At 37.1% G+C, this 19757-nt stretch overlaps 1 protein-coding gene across 3 annotated transcripts in view; it reads right to left on the bottom strand.

Moving 5' to 3' along the window:
- The window catches only part of CSMD3 (CUB and Sushi multiple domains 3), a 468617-nt gene that overhangs the window by 22937 nt on the left and 425923 nt on the right, over positions 1-19757 (bottom strand). For all 3 annotated transcript variants that reach the window (XM_015856172.3, XM_015856173.3, XM_085537054.1), the window contains 6 exons: positions 19205-19387; positions 17958-18134; positions 14034-14213; positions 7159-7332; positions 4495-4668; positions 4156-4229 (listed from right to left, as the gene is read on the bottom strand). In XM_015856172.3, coding sequence (XP_015711658.2) covers positions 4156-4229; positions 4495-4668; positions 7159-7332; positions 14034-14213; positions 17958-18134; positions 19205-19387 — 962 coding nt within the window. The remainder of the gene's footprint in view (positions 1-4155; positions 4230-4494; positions 4669-7158; positions 7333-14033; positions 14214-17957; positions 18135-19204; positions 19388-19757) is intronic.

The following is a 19757-nucleotide window of genomic DNA, read 5'->3' as shown; positions in this document are numbered from 1 at the left end:
TAATTTGCATCCATTCCTTTTTCTTTGTACAGTACAATCACAATTTTATATCCACGGTAGTAATAAGTAGCTATCATGCAGAATGAGATATTAGCCACTAATGAAAGACAACACAGAGAAATACAGGCCTGAGATTGGTATAATACACTTGAGAAATGGTGGCATAGGTTGTTGTGAAGAAAACTGCAGGTCTGTGTGTGTGATAAGAGATGGGACTCAGATGGTACAGGGGAGCCTACAGCTGTGAACAATTCAACCACAGTCACTTAAAGAAATGATGTCCTGTGCAGAATCAGCTTTCAGGGGTAACAAAGAACAATTATCTAACATAGATGAAATGGACCATTATAGAGTAGATTTCAATATTTTTGGAGTTGCAGAATTCTTGGTGTAAAAATGTGCTTGATATAAATATGCCCATGAGAATGAAGAAGGCAAAAAAGATCAAAAAGAAAGAAAGAAAAAAAAAAAAAAAAAAAAAAAAGAAGCAAAAAATTCAGGAAAAGTGCTAGAAATCAGTACATATGTCTAACATACTTCAAAGTGAGTTATAAATAATTTTGTTATGTTTTCTGAAGTATTCACTGCTTGGTCATCCCTCTTTTTTATTTTCTGCAAGAATTAGATATGGATGACTGATTTTTGAATTTGACTATTTAGAATTCAGTTACATCATAAATTCTGGACTTTTGTCAAGAGGAATGTTCTCTTATTGCCCATAGAAAGATTGAGAGTGGAAAGCATTGTAGTACTACACTTTTACAGAAAGAGACATAGTTTCTAGAATACTAGATAGTTTTGGTAATTAAAAATTGAGTTTAAGAGCTCATAGTAGCTTTTTACTCTACTCTGACACTGCAATGTATGTTTGTAAGCTGTAGTTAATCACTCATTTTGTTTACAATACGAATCAGCAATGACAGCAAAGAGCTTTGTATAATTATTCCCTTTAGGTACATATATGCTGTGGTTTCAAACACATGATGTCATGATATGGAATACTGATAAAACCAGGACAATACATTTGCATAATAAAGACCACAGCATAACTGTAATCCTTTTCAGAAATTGCATGGCATCTGTTAAGGCATAAATTTCAACATTGCAGTGATTATGTCAACTATGCTTGTGTCCACAGCTAGCCTGCAGGATTTGACAGAATCAAATTTATCTGACAGTTCCATAATCACTGAAGTTTTTATAGGCATTTAGTTCACAAAAAGCGAGTATGTGCAAGGTTGCTCCATAACTTCAGATCAAGTTTCAAATAGCATTTCATTAAATAGAACACTGTCTTGCTTAACACATGAAGTACCATTCAAATGTGAAGTGGAAATATTTGTGCTTTTATTAGTGTAGGGTCTGGGAAGTCAAGCTTTGATACTACTTTCAGTCAAGTCAAGTATTGTGTCACATATGCTTGAGTTTTCAGCACAAGCAATAGTAAGATAACAGATCATTAAGAACAAGAAGAAACAAAAGTAACAAAAAGCAGCACTGTGGAAATTCATGACTTAGTATTTTGAAAAACAAGTAACAGCCAGTGATACAGTTTTGTAGAGGAGGAAGTTTTGACAGTTGTTAGACAGCACTAACATAGGACTTGACATAAGAAGACTTGAATTCTACCATCAAGTTATTCTTATTTTTCATTTTGTTGAGACAAAGTTAAAAGTCACTTTAATGGCCTTATTGCTATTAGTTTAAATGAGAAGCATTTAAGAATGTTCTTTTCAACCCCTTTGTTTTTCAAAAACAAAACAACTTTGGTTTAGAGTCCTATATATTTAATGGTGACAATTCCTTGTTATAGATTTGCCAACTGCAAACCATTTTTCTTAATTCTGAGAAAGTCTTTTGATCTATTATTAAAAATGAGAGAGAACTAAAAAGAGAACTGTCAGAGAAAAGGAAATTAAAGCCATCTCAACTTCCGTATTTTATAATTATTCTTTAAATTTCTACTGTGGATAGAAGAAACAGAAGTCATTATATTATTATTATTCCATACATAAAGGAAGTTAATTATAGCATATTATAAATTAAATTATGTTTGTGGCTTAAATGAGTCATAATATTATTGAATATATACTAATGTAATATTTCTTTCCAGGAACTAGATACAATAACTTGTCTAGAACTGAATATTTTCACTGTTATCTCAACGGAATAAAGAGTTGAACTCTGCTTCATGTGTGAGAATGCTACTCTTTTGTTCTGTATTAACTAAGCAGTCATATTTAGAGTGGCCAGAAATCCCACTCAGACATGTAGTTCACATATAAAACCAAAATTCATTACATCAGGGCTTGAGGGTATACTGATGACTAGAGAAGACTATAGCTCATACATTTCACAAAATAATTATCATCAAACTAAATTTGCTGATTTGCCCCATTAATCTGCAAGTCACTAACCTTAAAACTGTGGGATCAAGGTTGTAAATCCTGCTAGCAACTACACTTTTTTTTTTTTTAGAAATTATTTATCAGCTGACATTTTGCCAGATATTTTGACAATTCAGTGCTAGCTGTGAGTGATGTTTTCACACACAGCCACATCTACATCTCAAATGAGAAAGGCCCCATTAGCTTCTTTAGTGATAAAATGCTCATTAATATGCCAGAAAAGCTGGGACAATAAAATTGTAGAAAATGGTCATTACAATGATTCATTTCTTGCACAGCTAAATAAAGAGTTGCAGTCTAGCATAATATACGAGGACTGCTGCAAAATCAATGCCTCCTATTTTATTATGTTGGCCAATGACATTAGAGGCAGATGTTGGTACTATGGCAGTACAGACTAAACCTTCCCACCAATATTCCATTTAATTTTGTTGCTGTGCAACAGATGGCAGCAGAGGGGCACTGACAATATGGCATCTGACAAAGAAGCGCATATGAAGCAAAGGTATGTAGTTGAATTCCTTCCTGTGGAAATAAAAATGGCACACACTGACATTCATTGATGATTGCTGAACGTTTATAAAGACCAAGACTGTCTGTGAGCACAGTGAGGTGATGGATGGTGCATTTCAACAGTGGTGAGAGGCAATGGAACACCACCACTGGTACAGATTTTTATGTACATGGCATGGAGGATCTTACTCATGATTGCTGAAAATGCATAACTAATGGTGGTGGCTGTTGAAAGATAGTGTTTTGTAGCTGAGAATTTGCTCTATCAAATACAGTTATTGTGCTCTTTGTCTATTGTATTTTCTGTGGAAATAGATAGAAGGCATTACTTTCACGGAAATCCTCAGAGTATTACTTCCAAAGGAAGTTAGTCCTAGGACTGCAAAATAATTTTGACTCTTCATTAGTTCGTTTGCACCTGCCTTATCATAATTCTAGAAAACAATAGGTCACATTTCTGCATTTGTACACCATTCACCCATGAAAACAACTCACTAACATTTGCTTTATGTGATTTAGAAATCAGAAATTCAGAAGCTTTTTCAATTTCACATTTTAGTATTGTAATTCATTAAGCATTATAATTAAAGATCTCTTGCTACATTATGAAAAGGGTTTTCCATCACTGAGTACAAAAACAACTCACATCACACAACTAGAATCACAGTGTCTATATTGCACTCCATAGGGAAAACATACTACAAAAGATTTACTCTGCATATATTGCATTGTAGCACAGGAAACACACTGCATGTAATTCCACCAGGAACATATCCAAACATTTGCTTACAAAACAGGCTTGCAGCAAAGTAGATCAACAGCTTTCTGGGCTGCATCAGGTAGATCAGTGCAAGTAGGTCTAGGGAGGTGATCCATTCCCTCTGCTCAGCCCTAGTGAGATGCACCTGTGTGCTGCCTTCATTGCTAGAATCCCCAGTACAAGAGATGTAGGGGGCCCAGTGAAAGGACACAAAGCTCATATATATTGTTTTGGAAATACTGAATGCCTTCAAGGTGAAAGTTGAAGCAAAATTTGATCACCATATTTCCATTATAGAGCACTTGGGACACAAAGTCACAAAAATTCATCAAGCAGAAATAAGGAAACAGTAATATTTGAGCAACCAACTTTTTTAGGACATAAGCAGTTTCTTGACCTCTAATCAGAAGTTTATTAACTTTGAGGCAGGATCTAACGTATTTAATATCCAATTAATAAGATAGCATACTTTACCTGATAGCCAAATGTGTTGTTTTGCGATCCATGCCTTGGTACTCCTGGATTTTCACATGCTGTGCGAGTAGGTTCTTAAAAATATATATATTTTAAATTAGAGACAAAGCAAAGTATAATATTTTAATGAAACATATGAATATATATATTAAAAAGAAAGAAATAAAAGCTCAAAAATGTGTAATGAGCCAGTGAGAGAAACAGAAATAAAGTGACTTCATTCTCAGACAGCATAGAAAAACATGAATATGATGTGAAATAGGTGAAAACACCTGGATTGACTTACAGGAAAAGGAATAATAAGCATCCAGGAAATGTTTACAATATGGGTCACCTTACCTATACATCGAGGTGAAGAACCACTCCAGGTGCCATCTGCTTGGCAGATCCTGGTGCTGGAGCCAACCAAAATAAAAGGCAGATTGCAGATGAATGAGACTTCTGACTGGTAGATGAAGCTCTTGCCTTCTCTTTTTCCTTGAGCTGGTACTCCAGGGTCACCACAAAACTTTGCTGTGAGAAAAGACATGATAGTAAATAAATGTATCTTTTAATATAATGTCCTCTACCTACTATTGCTGACACTGGCTGTAGAGGATCTTCATGCACACCCATGCTGATCAAGAAAAAGGGCATCATCTACAACATATTAAGGCTGTATAAAATTTTATAGCCTCAAGTGGAATGGAACTGTTGAAAGAATTATGGGCTCAATTCTGAAAAAAGATCTAGTGAATAGGGACTAGTGCTACAGAAATTATCTCACTGAATGATTGAAAAAACACAGTTGCAATTTTTGTTATAATTATTAAAATCATATGGAAGTCTTAATTCAAAGATATATGCAACATATTTTTTTTTAACAAAGAGGTCTGAAATTGTCTCCATATCAGGTAATTTGTTTATTTGTTTGATTTTGTATTAACAAAGTAGCATCCACTCTTCAGGAAAATAAATAAAAATTAAAAAAAAAAAAAAAATTAAAAAAAATTCTTACATTATAAAATTTAATGCTTTGTTAAGTTTATTATTTTTTTTAATTAAAAAACAAAACCAAAGTTTCATCATCCCACTCTCGGTAACCTTTAAACAGTCATCGAATATCTACTATCTGCCTTTGATATAAAAGCAATGGAAACTAGGCATTATGCTAATTCCCAATGGTCTTCCCCTGATATTGAAATAGGGAACTACAGAACAAACTGAAAGTACAGCAAACTAGAAGTTCTGTGAGTGTTCCCATTCACAACACAGATTTCAGTGGAAATAATGTCCTATGGTTTCCTGGAAACTTTAATAGAGATATGGTAAGCTTTTAACAGAGATAGCCCTGTGTAGTTCTGGCACTGAGGCTATAAAGCTACTCTCTTTCTTCAAAAAGGTTTAATTGACTAATAGTAAGCGAAATCTGTGGTTAAGTATTTTCAGGAAAAGACCTATATATATATATATATATTTTGCCATCTATTCTCAAGCCCATAAAAAAGCAGTCCTTTACTCAAGAGGCTATGTAACTGATTACACAGATAAATTTAGGAGGCTATAGATGATAAATAACAAATATATATATATCCCATTTCAAATTATTCCATCTAACAATAACTTGCATATTTTCAGCTACAGGTTCTATGGAATCAAGCTGGGAACTAAATTTCTAATGTCAAGGGCAGTTTAAAGATTGCTTATTGAAAATGACTTTCACCAGCTCCTTCTCATTTCTGCCAGATGGCAGGTAGCTTAAGCTCTTTGACAAGCACTAGCTGCCCATTGATTTACACAGGAAACCAATGGGTAACCTCTGCACATCAGCAATACTCAGTTAATGTAATCTCTGCCTGAAACCATCCTTAATTCGTGGGCTGTACTATACCTTTTAAACTATTTTAAAGGTGAAATGCCTTTTTCAGAGCATACTGAATTATTAATCATCAAAGATGACAAATAGCTTGTGATACCAAAAACGAATGTAAGAACATAATATTTCAATCAACAGCAAATGACGAAAAGCATTTTACACGGTCTTTGCTGTTCTTAATATTGTAAATTCTGGAAAACCTTCTTCTAGTGAACATAAATAGCAAATGCTTCCAGTTTTTCACAACACTCCAATTCTGATATGTAGTTTTAGTAACACTAAAGTAAAGATGTGATGATGATCATTATGGTTCCATGCCATTAGGATGCAGCTTAAATAGAGAACATTCTTGAAAGGAAGAGATGAAGAATGCAAAAACAAACAAACAAAACAAAAACATCAGACCCTGGTAAAATAATAAAAAAATGCTTTTTTCCCCCCAACATTTAGAAAGCTACTTAGCAAGTTCAAATGAAGCTTTAGAGCCACCAGAAAGAAATTACGCACTTCCAGATGGACTCCTTGCTCAAGATTGTACTTCCTGTGGTATAGCTGTTCTACCAACAACTACAGAATGCAAACAAATAAACCTCTAAGAAGAATAACAATCACTTCTTTAAAAAGGTTTTTTAAGCAATAAGTTGAACAATACAACCCTAAAGAAAAAGTCTCATTTACTATTACAATTACATTTCTAGCAAAATAAAAATTCATCAATATGACAACTTTCAAGTTAATAAAATTTACTACACAGAACTCATAATTTAATGTATGGAGAAAAGCAGAAAATTGACAGCGAATACTTCTGGGATTTAGTAAACAGTAGTTTTATACGAAACTCTCTGTGACATCAGAGAAAATCTAGCATGAGTAATGAGCGAATAAAGAGTTTATAATGAATTTTCCCCAATTCCTTACATAGCTGTATCCAAACACAAGACAGCATGTTGCTTTTTCATTGGGATATTTGATGTTCATTGACTATATTCCTTTCATTTTCCTGTGACCTCACAAAAGATTTACAGATATTCCTATCTCTTCACTAGTATGTAAACAGTATCACAATTTTAGACAAGGTTTTTAAAAAATATATGAAAAACAAACAAACTTTGAATTAAGAAATACAGGACCATAGATAAAATACTTACGCAAGCACTGAGGTACTTCACCACTCCAAGTTCCATTCCCAACACAAGTCAAAACAGCAGGAAAAGAGAGTTCATAACCTGGAGAGCAAACATAGCTAATGCTGAATCCCCAGTCCATGTTTGTTCCTTCCAACCTTCCATTAGAGATCTGCGGTGGAGTTGGGCAGGTAACAGCTGCAATAACATTCAAAATAATTAGACCCAGCTGCTGTAAATATTCCCCATGTACACTGTTACAAGAAGAACCATATGTGCTAATTTCACCTTTTTTAGAGGACAATTGAGTGAGAACATGCTGTGTTTCTCACAGTATTGTTGCCACATTTCCCAGAGTTAGTACTTCCTACTTTCCTCCATTTCAGATTCATATTATAATGGCTGATTGATAAAATGTCTTTATTTTTAACTGGGTGATGTATCAAGTGAGGCAGCAAAACTACCTCAAAATCAGCATTGACACTACATGGGCACAGTAAATAAAAAATGTCTGGTAAAATTATACTAACTGAATTGTGTTGACAGCACAGGGTATAATTATTTCTAATGAGATAATAGTCAAATAATAGTCAAACACTTTCTTCCTATTAACAAATTTATACATAATCCAGATATTAATGCCCAGGGATCAAATTCCATAGCGTGATTCCTCTAAAATATGCCTGGAAAGCCTGTTTCTATGTACCACAATGTGATCATTATTTCCTTCATGACTATCTCCTCAACAAAAAGGCACATCTAAGTAGAAGGATAAAACTGCAAGATGAGCATCCTCTTGAAATTGTTAGTGTTCCTTCTTCTAAGAAGTCCAACTCTACTGCAATAGTTTCTCATTTCCAGGCCTCTCAGGAAAAAAATAGAAACATCTTCCATACATCTGCAGGAAAGAAGACTGAAAAACACCACAGGAGGACCATAGAACTAACTGACATAAAAGCAGTAGGGGTGTAGTAGAAATGTAGATGGAAATAAAAACATAGTTCCCTGGCTAATGGGATAGTAGCAAATATTAACTGAGGGCTGAAATAAAGAGTATAAAAAAATCTAGATGAAAAAAAAATATGAATTAAAAAGAGAAAGGAGAATTTAGGCAACAGTTACTATAATGAATGAAAAGAAGAAAACAAAATGATTTTTTAAAACAAAAAGCTAGGAGAAAGCATATTAGAAAAATAGGAAGAAAGCAAATGAAGGAACCACTGGAGGTCATCTAGTCCAACCCTCTTGCTAAAGTACGTTCTCTAGAGTAGGTAGCACAGGAAAGCATCCAGGCATATTTTGAGTATTTTTTGAGAAGGAAACTTCACAACCTGGCTGGGTAGCCTGTTCATGTTCCATTACTTTCTAAGTCAAGAAGTTTTTTCTCATGTTTGTGCACTTGGTGTTGCTGAACCACAGCTAGCTGAAAGTTTATGGATTAAGATTAAAGAAAAGACAAGGCCGATTGAGTTTATACTGGGGGTCTGCTACAGGTAGAAGAAGCAGATGAGGCCCTCTACAGACAAACAGGAACAGCCTCATGTTCATAGGCCCTGGTCTTCATGGGGAACTTCAACCACTGTGATATCACAGAATCATAGAATCCTTAAAGTCGTAAGGGATCTCTGAGGACCATCAAGTCCAACTCCCCTGCAATGAACAGGGACACCACAACTACATCAGGTTGCCTCAGGTATCCAGCCTCACCTTGAAAGTCTCCAGGGATGGGGCATCAACTACATCACTAACCTGTTCCAGTGTCTCACCACCCTCACTAGAAGAAGTTTTTTGTTGTTGTTGTTTTCCTTATATCTAAATCTACCCTCTTAGAGCTTGAATCAATTCCCCCTTGTTCTATCACCACAGAACCTCCTGAATAGTATGTTCCTTTCTTTCCTGTAGCTCCCCTTTAGATACTAAAAGGCTGTAATCAGGTTACCTCAGAGCCTTCTCTTCTGCAGACTGTTCTTATAGGATGGATGTTCCACATTACCTGTGAGTCTGTGAGTAAGGGACAGAAGCACCTCTCCTATAAAGAGAGGCTGAGTGAATTGAGACTGTTCAACCTGGAGAAGGCTCATGGCGGATCTTATAAATATATGTAAATATCTAAAGGGAGAGTACAAAGCGGACAAGGTGATTCTTTTCAATAGTGCCCAGAATCAGGAAAAGAAGAAACAGGCATAAATCGGTACACAGGAGTTTCTGTCTTAATATTAAGAAACATTTATTCACTGTGTCATGAACTACTGGCACAGACTGTGGAGTCTCTCATCCTTGGAGACCTTCAAAAGCCAGCTGAACGTGGTCCTGAAAAAACTGACCTTGGTAAGAGTCCCTGTTTGATCAGAGGCATTAAACCAAATGATTTCCCTTTTCCAAATTCCCTTCCAACCTAAACCATTTTCTGATTTCATGACACTCTGATAGAGCAAGGCCTCTCAGATACTCAAATTAAGTATATGACAAATACAGGTCTGTATTAAAAAGAAATAATAATAATAACAACAAACAAACAAACAAACAAACAAACAAATAAATAAAACAAATCAGTGTTTGAATAAGAATCCTTATGCATCTAAACAACACCACAGAAACATATCTTCTATTACAACAGCACTGCAACAATTATGTGCTCTGGCCAGCTCATTTTCCAATTACTTCAACTAAGTAGTACCAAAAGAATCTTGGCATTTTCTCCTTACAGTAAGAACTAATTATTATAAATTTCAAACATACTAATGAGTATTATGTACTTCTCTTAATTGCACAGTTAAATAGGTTATTAACTAGAGTTGCAAACCCAATGAATCCCAGAGATTCTTTATATTATTATTATTTAGCATTTATACAAGACATGAGTATCTATGGTCTAGAAACTGAAGCCAAAACTAACACTACTTCCTTGCTTATACATCTGTTTGAGTCAGATCATAGCTACCTCTCCTGCTCCCAGTCAGTACCCCAGCTCCCAATTAGCTTTCAGTATAGTCCTTAAGAATTTGATGCTGGGAGACTTTTGGTGAAACTGTATCATAAATAGTTGTACTATCTGTTAATCTTCTAGCTTTTCACTTACAGGTGCTCTTAGAGGCAAATTAAACTGTGGTCAACCAGAGCAGTTGGTCTGGTAATTCTTATGCTCTTAAAATCAAGATTTGTAATTGAAGCTGTGTCTGTTTAAGAGCACAATAAAACAGAAATGAGTTAATGAGAATCTAAAAGATTGTCATCCTCTGAAATGGACAAAATCAACAAATTATATTATACCTGATAGCACACTGAAACAATTGTACTTGAAAAGGAAAATAACTGCAAGTGCAGTGGAGAATCAAAAGGGATTTAACCTAGCTTTTCTCAGGAGAGAAAACGAGGTATACAGTCAAACAGACATAAAAAACCAATCATGAGAACAAAGTAAGTACATACTTAGGCAACTAAGTTCTAGAAAACTAGAGATTAGACAGTGTCAGCTCAGAAAGAAAGAACACTGAAAATTTAACATTGTTTCTTTACAGTTGTGATAGGTTTCACATATATATAAATATATTTAAAAAGATGATTTATTTTAGTAAGGTTCAGACTTTTTGCTATTTAAACTACAAATAAGTGTTTTAAATTCAATAAAAAAGAAACATCACCAATACAATTAATAAACGAGAGAAAGGGTAGATCTGGAGATTTATAATTCTTGTTTTCATCTTACAGAAAATAACAGAAGAATATTTATTAGGGAACTTTTTGGAATGATTTAGTCTCTTTGATAAGTATGTGGATATAGCATAGGTGCACATTTAATGAGAGATGGATCAGAAAAGTATCTTGTTATTACAAACAGCATAATTCAGAGTTGTTTGTCATCGAGTTCAGTTCTATATATGCAGATGTTTCCCAAAGGCTCCCATCATGTGTTTGAGTGGTATTTAAATACAGAAAGAGACAATTATATATGACTTATTTTTGGTAATGACATCTTAACCTTAACAAACAAACAAACGGATGTAAACTGCCATCAAGTAATACAGTATTCTGTAAAGTAAAGAAAAAAAAAAAAAAAAGAAAAGAGAAACAACAAAAAACTGTCAATGTACAGTGCTGTAATCTAAAGCTTTTAACGCGGAAGAAAAGAATGAAGTGATTAAGTCATTTTCCAGTAGCCAAGCAGCATATTTGTAATAGCAGTAAGTTTTAATTTCTAGAAAAGTATTTGGCTGACTTCTTGAATGAACAGTTGTGGGATATGTCTTTATGTTGCTAATGAGTAAAAAAGCTTAGCAATTACTTGAGCCAGACATAAACGCACACAAGGCCTCTGGCTCCTACAAGCGACCAGTTGTTGTCGCATGGATACAAAAGGCTGTAAGCACGTACGCTAAAGGTCCTTTGTTTTGCACCAGAAAGGGAGCCTGCATCTGTCTCGCAGCATGCACAAGGGATCTTGGAGCCCTCTTACCACGAATGGAGACAAACAGGGACGTGAAAGGTAGAGCGGTCAGGAGCGGGCTGAGAAGCACAGGGCAGAGGCCCTATCTAAAAGGGAATGAAAGAAGCTCCAAAAACAGGGAGCTGAAAGAAACTCTGGAAGAAGAGTACTGAAAGAAGCCTTACAGAGAAACAGGCTAGAAGAGGCCCTATCCTGTTGAAAGAAACACAAGACTGAGAGAAATCTTACTGTCTCCAGCCGATTGCCCTTTGCTGGACAAAGGTAAGTGATTGCATTCCATGGGGAACAAAATGACATCTGAACCAAAAAATGTCTTTGTAAAATTGTGGGACGCATCCACTAGAGGTGATGGGATGGTGTCCAGGTTGCTAAAAACCTTGAGAAAAAATGTTTGAGGCCTTAAAAAGTCATACAGGCTCATCACTGGCTGCATCCGATTCATCCCAGGGTGAAGGAGCCACTGGCTTCTCGTTGGGCTCACCCGCTGTGCCATCAGCTCCTTCATTACCACCACCATGGAGGGTCCTCGCCGCCTCCTCTCCCAAAGGTCCTGATGACACTTCTGATTCTGGTCCAATAGACCTTAAGGGAGAGCCGAATCTGTTTCTCCTTGATCCACATGATACGTGGGGGTTTATTCGTGGGGGGAGCGGGGGAAAAGAAGGACATTGATGACACAGGACAAGAGCCGTGGTGGGAGTCTTTGTCATATAGTGTCCTGCAAGACACTGTGTGGGAATCGAAATGGAGGGGGGTGACACAGATTCAGGCAAGTGAAAACTTGTTGCAGATGCGGAGAAACCCGCTTTGGGTTGTAAATGTGAATGCCTTGATGGGGGAGGGAGATTTCTCCACCACAGCTCTACAGGTGCTAGTTGCTGAAGAGGGATTACAACAAGTTAAGCATTTGGCAATGCGTGCTCTCTGCGCTGTACTAGAGGCTGGAAAGCAAAGACAGTCTTTTTTTAGTATTAAGCAACAGTCCCAAGAACTGTAAATGACATTTCTGAAAAGGCTTAAGAACTTGCTGAAAAAAACAGGTTGATAATGAGCAGGCTCTTGTATTTCAACAACTAGCCATTGAAAATGTGAACGCTGACTACCAAAAGGTGCTGTGTGCTCTGAAGAATCCTACTACTATGGAATTTGCACATCGACAGACGCTGGAGTGGAAGCTATCGGAGCTCAGCAATGCGAAGCAAGGCTTGCAGACCTGAGCCTATAGCTCATTCACCACCACAACTACAGGATCAAACCTCGTCATCTCGTGGCATCAGGAGCTGCGAAAAGCTGCTACTGAGATGTATGCTGGTGTTTGGACACACCCATTCCAGCTGTTGGCATTGTTGCAGTGTATTTTTCTGAACCTTTTTAGTTGTTGTAGCAGTTGTTCAATGTTCCAGAAAATACTAAGATAGGTCTAACAACGTTAAAAGTATTTTTGAAAGTTGTGCTATATCTGCATTCTAAATTAGACAACGGTATTTGCTATAAAATGTCATATGTTCATATGCATTAGATAGGCAACGTAGGAAGCTTTCTCATATTCGGTTGTATAGTGCAACTTGACTGGCTGAATAGCTTCTGGCATTTAAGAATGTACTGTGTATATTTACAACTGTAAATCCTACCTGCACCTGCCTGGCTTTCATAATTCTGAATATGTAATTTCAGTGATTTTAATAATAATAATAATAATTAAAAAAATCCTTTTAATATTAAAAAATAAACAAGAAAAAAAAGGGGGGGTGGGGAGGGTGGGGAAGGGGAGAAGAGTAGGGGGAGTGCAGATTTGACCCCTGAGGAAAGATTAACTAAAACATGCTGTGTTCTTGATTTTTAATTGTTACAATGATAACATGGCGAAAAGGCTACTTCTCAGCAGAAGTAGGTCTGAGATGGACACTGGCAGGATAGGTGCGGCCATCCGTCTCATCACCTGCTGTAACATGATCACAGCAGCTTCATCAGCGGTTTGGACTCTCACATACAAGACACACTTTGTCAGCTGCCTCACCAAGGAATCATAAGGATTAGAATCTTTGGAATTGGTTAATATGGACTATTTATTGTATTTTATAAAGAACCCATTGTTTATTCAGTGTGTTTAGTTTAGCTACTTCTAGAAATGTTTTTGAACCATGTTTCTTTTATTAATAGAGGAGGGGGTGATGTGGGATAAAGAAAGTCATCTTGCTAATGAGTAAAAAAGTTTAGCAATTACTTGAACCAGACATAAACACACACAAGGCACTTGGCTCCTACATCTGACCAGTTGTTGCTGCACAGATATAAAAAGGTTGTAAGCACCCCTACAATAAATGTCCTTCTTTCTGAACTAGCAAGGGAGTGAGTCTGTGCCTCTCTTGCCGTATTCACAAGGGAGCTCTGAGACCACCAACAGTGGATGTAAATGAATGAAAGAAATAGCTGACAATCTAAATAGCTATTATACCTCTGCATGTTGGGATTGATCCACTCCATGTGCCATTGGTAGTACAAGTGCGAATGGAGGAACTATTTGATTCCATTGTATATCCAGGTTGGCACATATAAGTAACATTTTGTCCAACCACATAATCATCACCATATCTCATGCCATTTGCTGGAACTCCTGGATCTCCACAATTGATAACTGCAATTAAATAAGTGAAAAAACATTTTAACGGTTGAATGTGGTGTATTTATATATAAGAAGAAAAAACAAGACAAAACTAGGGTTTTATTAGGGAGAAATAAGAGGCACAAAAGTATAAATCTCATCTTCATCAGCATAAGATATGTCCTCCAAATTAGCTGCCAAACACAATTTGAGCAGCTGTACAGTAATAACGTTTTGGAGAAAATCAATACACCTGTTCCAAAGCAGAAGTAAGAGACTGTAGAATTTTAATCAACAAAATTTTAAGATCATAAAATGAAAAAAAAAACCCAACCCCAAAAAAAAAAAAAAAAAAAAAACCCAAAAAACCCATGCATTGCTGCTGCTGTTTCATACGCCCATCAATTCAGAGCCTCATTATTAAAAATATAGGTATCTGTTGTCTAGTTTATTTTTCCATTTGAATAACCTAAAAGCAAACATTGCCTGGAACATTTTACAATTATATATATTTAAACTGATGAGAATATTCAGTCACTCCACAAATATGTTACATGACTTATTCCAAAATTGGGCATATAGCATTTAAATGAGAGAATGGTTGTAAAAACTCCTGTGATTTCTGGTGTAAAAATTGCTACAAAGTCTTTTCTCAGTTCTCATCAATTTGAGAAGTTTCAGTTTTCAGAGAAAGAAAACTCCCTGGTTGAGTTTGTGATCTCAAGCGATGTGGGCCTGGCAAAGAGCAGGACCAGGATGCTCAACTTTAGAAGAGCAGACTTCAAGCTACTCAATGGAATGCTGGCCAAGATCCCCTGGCGCGCTGCCCTCAAAGATAAGGACGTTGAGGAGAGCTGGCTACTATTCAAGGATGCCCTCCTGGCAGCACAAGAGGTCTCCATTCCCCTGATTAAGAAAGTGGGCAGGAGAGGTAGAAAACCGGCATGGCTCAGCAAGGACCTGCTAAGAGAACTGAGGGTGAAGAAAGGGGTGTACAAGCTCTGGAAACAAGGCTGTGTCACCCGGGAAGAATACAGGGATGCCGTCCGAACTTGCAGATGTGGGATCAGGAAAGCCAAGGCGCAGGCAGAACTGAACTTGGCGAGGGATGTGAAAAACAATAAGAAAACCTTCTACAGGTACATTGGCCAGAAGAGACAGGCCAAAATGGGCGTACCTACTCTGGTAAATTCAAAAGGAGAAATGGCTTCAACAGATGAAGAGAAAGCTGAGGTGCTGAATGAGTTCTTCACCTCGGTCTTCACTGATGGTCAGGATTCTAGTCTTTTTCACGTCCCTAAGTCTTGCACCCCCATCCCTCCATGTGGGGACCAAGGAGGTAAATCCCTCCCCACTGTAAGGGTAGAGCAAGTCCGAGAGTGCCTCCTTAGACTGAATGAGTATAAGTCTATGGGGCCAGATGGCGTGCATCCCAGGGTCCTGAAGGAGCTGGCTGAGGTGGTTGCTGAGCCGCTCTCCATCATATTTGAGAAGTCGTGGCTGTCAGGTGAGGTCCCGGATGATTGGAGGAAGGGTCACGTCACTCCCATTTACAAGAAGGGGAGCAGGGACGACCCGGGTAACTACAGGCCGGTGAGTCTCACCTCCGTGCCTGGGAAGATTATGGAACAGATCCTCCTGGACAACATGCTTGATCACATAAAGAACAAGCATGTGATCCGAGACAGCCAGCACGGCTTCACCAGGGGAAGGTCATGCTTAACTAATCTTGTGGCCTTCTATGATGGAGTGACGGCGTTGGTGGATGAAGGGAAGGCGACCGATGTCATTTACCTGGACCTGAGCAAGGCCTTTGACATGGTCCCCCATCACATCCTCATCTCCAAATTGGAGGGAGGTGGATTTGATGGGTGGACAACTAGATGGATAAGCAATTGGTTGAAAGGCCGGAGACAGAGGGTGGTGGTCAATGGCTCTATGTCCAGGTGGAGGCCGGTAACGAGCGGCGTCCCTCAAGGGTCTGTCTTGGGACCGGTGCTCTTTAATATCTTTATTAATGACATCGATGAGGGAATGGAGTGCACCCTCAGCAAGTTTGCTGATGACACCAAGCTGAGTGGTGCAGTTGATACGGAGGAGGGAACAGATGCCATTCAGAGGGACCTTGACAGGCTGGAAAGCTGGGCTCGGGTGAACCTAATGAGGTTCAACACGGCAAAGTGCAAGGTTTTGCACTTGGGCCGGAAGAACCCCAGGCACCTGTACAGGCTGGGAGGAGTTGTCCTTGAGAGCAGCTCGGCTGAAAAAGACCTAGGGGTCCTGATAGATGAGAAACTTAACATGAGCCAGCAGTGCGCTCTGGCAGCCCAGAAAGCAAATGGGATCCTGGGCTCCATCAGGAGAGGGGTGGTCAGCAGGGATAGGGAGGTGATCGTCCCTCTCTACTCTGCTCTTGTGAGGCCCCATCTGGAGTACTGTGTCCAGGTGTGGAGCCCTCAGTACAAAAAAGATATGGAGATTTTGGAAAGGGTCCAGAGGAGGGCCACAAAGATGATCAGGGGGCTGGAGCACCTCCCCTATGAGGACAGGCTGAGGGAGTTGGGTTTGTTCAGCCTGGAGAAGAGAAGGTTGCGGGGTGACCTCATTGCAGCCTTTCAGTACCTGAAGGGAACTTACTCCCAGGAGGGGAGTAAACTCTTCGAAAGGGCTGATAATAGCAGGACTAGGGGAAATGGTTTTAAGTTGAAGGAGGGAAGATTTAGGTTGGATGTTAGGGGTAAGTTCTTTACTAGAAGGGTGGTTAGGTCCTGGAACAGGCTGCCCAGTGAGGTTGTGGATGCCCCGTCCTTGGAGGTGTTCAAGACCAGGTTGGACGGGGCCCTGGGCAACCTGATCTAGTAAAGGCGTATGTTTGGTGGCCCTGCTAGGCAGGGGGGTTGGAACTACATGATCCTTGAGGTCCCTTCCAACCCGGGTAATTCTGTGATTCTGTGATTCTGTGAAAACACGAGAACCATAGTGGCAATGATGAAAAGCTGTTGTTTTCAAATAATAATAATCTATACAACATACAGCACCCATGTTTTTAACAGTTCATCTAATACTAAATTTGATAATCTCCCTATAGTATCTCTATCACAATTTCCTGGGCAGAAAACCCATCCTAGCTACTTCAAACTCCACGCCAAAGCTTGTTTAATGAGACTGGCACCCTCTCTGTATCCTGGTTTCCAAAATGAGAAAACCTGTGGAGTATTCTGAACAAATCCCTTGACCTAAACAGTTAGTTAACGAGGAATCCGAGATACGTAGTATGCCTGCTCCACAATTTACCACAGTTTGTGCAAATGGATTTTAATTAAGTGGAATGATTCAAATCTTCAAAAAATGAAATAGTCCCAGACAGCACATCTACCTATAGATGTAGAATAGACTACAGAATATAGACCATAATGTTAGCTGGGTTAGTCTAAAGGCAGTTACTGCTGTTTAGATGTACCACTAAATATAAACAGTTAAATATAGGAAGACAAGAAGAAGTAAAGTATGTAGATCAATTAATTATACTGCAACTTCGACTGATCTGTAGTCTATATATTTTGCTATACTATGTACAGTATACAGTAAAAAAAAAATTCAGTAAAGATATTCTTCATCTTTTCATAACACTATATTTTTTGAGTATTTCATGTACAAAATTATTTATGAAATAGTGCAAGAAAAAGCTTCCATCTTATTTGCAGTCATCCTTTATAGTTTACTTCATTGTCTTTCAATAAAGTGAAAAACAGAGAGTGTGCAGTAGACATGTCTCACTTGTGCAGTTTGGTAAGGATCCAGACCATGTTCCATTGGCAGTACATTGTCTTACAGATGATCCAGAAAGTATGTATCCTTCCATACACGAATAAATTACTGAATTAGAGAATGTAGTTCCATCAATACGAAACACTTTTCCATTTGCAGTTGTCCCTGGATTACCACACTGTACAGCTAAAAAGGAAAATTTGAAATATATTTAAAATGTAGTTAGTTGAGATCATTTTTGAAATAATGTGAAAGGACAGCCCTGCTGCCAGCAGAGTTATGTTACAGAAGTCTGTGCTGTTGTGCTGAAAAATGAAGGTTTCACCTACTGATAACGCATGTTGTATTGTAAATAGCTATCTGCATGAATTATTTGCTTTTACCCTTTCAGGTAATAAAGCCTATATATATATATATAATTTGTTTATATGTTTATAATAGACATATAAATATATATATAGGTTTATATGTTATAAATATATATGTATATATTGCTACAAAGACAGAATCCCAACTAAGAAATTGTCTGGTCTACAGTTGATATTGTAGACTTTGACTCCATGCTATGCATGCACTATAATGTAATCAAAGTACTTATCCAGTCAAGTAGAGTTGAGTTAAATAGAATCTGTTGAGAACTATTTCTTATTTTTGATGAATAAAATGTAAATGATTATCATATAAGTATACTTGCAAAGCTCTTTTATGATGATGTTTCAGCATTTCATTTTCTACAGAATAATAATAATGTCAATAGTATCAGTTAACACAATTTTTAAACCAATCATTTACTGCAAAAAAATAGCTCATGGTACTCTGACATGTAATTTCTCTAAAACACAACTGTCGCTGAAATTCAAATTTATAAAGGTCATTAAAGATCAGGAGATGGTGAGCATTTTTAAGGAAAAATCTTTTACTTAAAATTGAGTTTTAGGAGACTTATCTACTGTTTAATTTTTCTACGAGATAACACATAAAGCTGATGTTGAATCAAGAAGAAACGAACACTCCAGTGTACATAAAGATAATGTTAGTAAATAAAAGAAAAGCTTATTTCAGAAAAGAAGTTTCTTGCTAGCAAATGATTTCAAATTTGCCTCTTGTTGTCAAGCACATTACATTGCAACAACTTATTGGAAAAAATTAATGGTCAATATAAAATGATGTCACAAAACTGGCAATGTAAAATTTGTTTTCTGATTAGCATGTCTAACAAGATAGTTTGTAAAATGCGTGTATCTTTGCTGATCTACCTTTACATTCAGGTTGTCTCCCAGTCCAACTTCCATTTGCCAGACAAGTTCTTTCTTCTGAGCCATGGAGAATGTATCCAGTATCACAGCTGAAATGTACTGTGCTTTTAATTTTAAAATTGTTTTCTTCTCTAGACCCATGACCTGGAATACCTGGGTCACCACAAGAACCAGCTGTATCACCTAAAATTTGAAAAACAGAGGTTACATTAAGTATGAAATAATATGCTACTGCATGTAAAATATGTTTACATCTATTTATCTAACAATTAAACTTTTTTTTTTTTTTTTTTTTTTTAGGAAATAAAAAATACACCAGAGTGGGAGAGTCCCCATAATTACAAAACCGATTCACAAATACACAAATAAATAAATAAAAAACATAAATGCAGAACGGAAACTATCTCACTGTTTCCTTAAATTATACTAAGCATTTGTTAACAGCACCATCAAACAATAATAATAATAATAATAATAATAATAATAATAATAATAATAATAATAATAATAATAATAATAATAATAATAATAATAGATATAAAAAAAATTAGAA

Source organism: Coturnix japonica, chromosome 2 (genome assembly GCF_054131305.1).
Source record: "Coturnix japonica strain WE chromosome 2, WE-NBRP24, whole genome shotgun sequence".
NCBI classification, from domain to species: domain Eukaryota; kingdom Metazoa; phylum Chordata; class Aves; order Galliformes; family Phasianidae; genus Coturnix; species Coturnix japonica.
The sequence above is the reverse complement of the archived record's forward strand: the minus strand, read 5'-3'. Positions and strand labels throughout refer to the sequence as shown.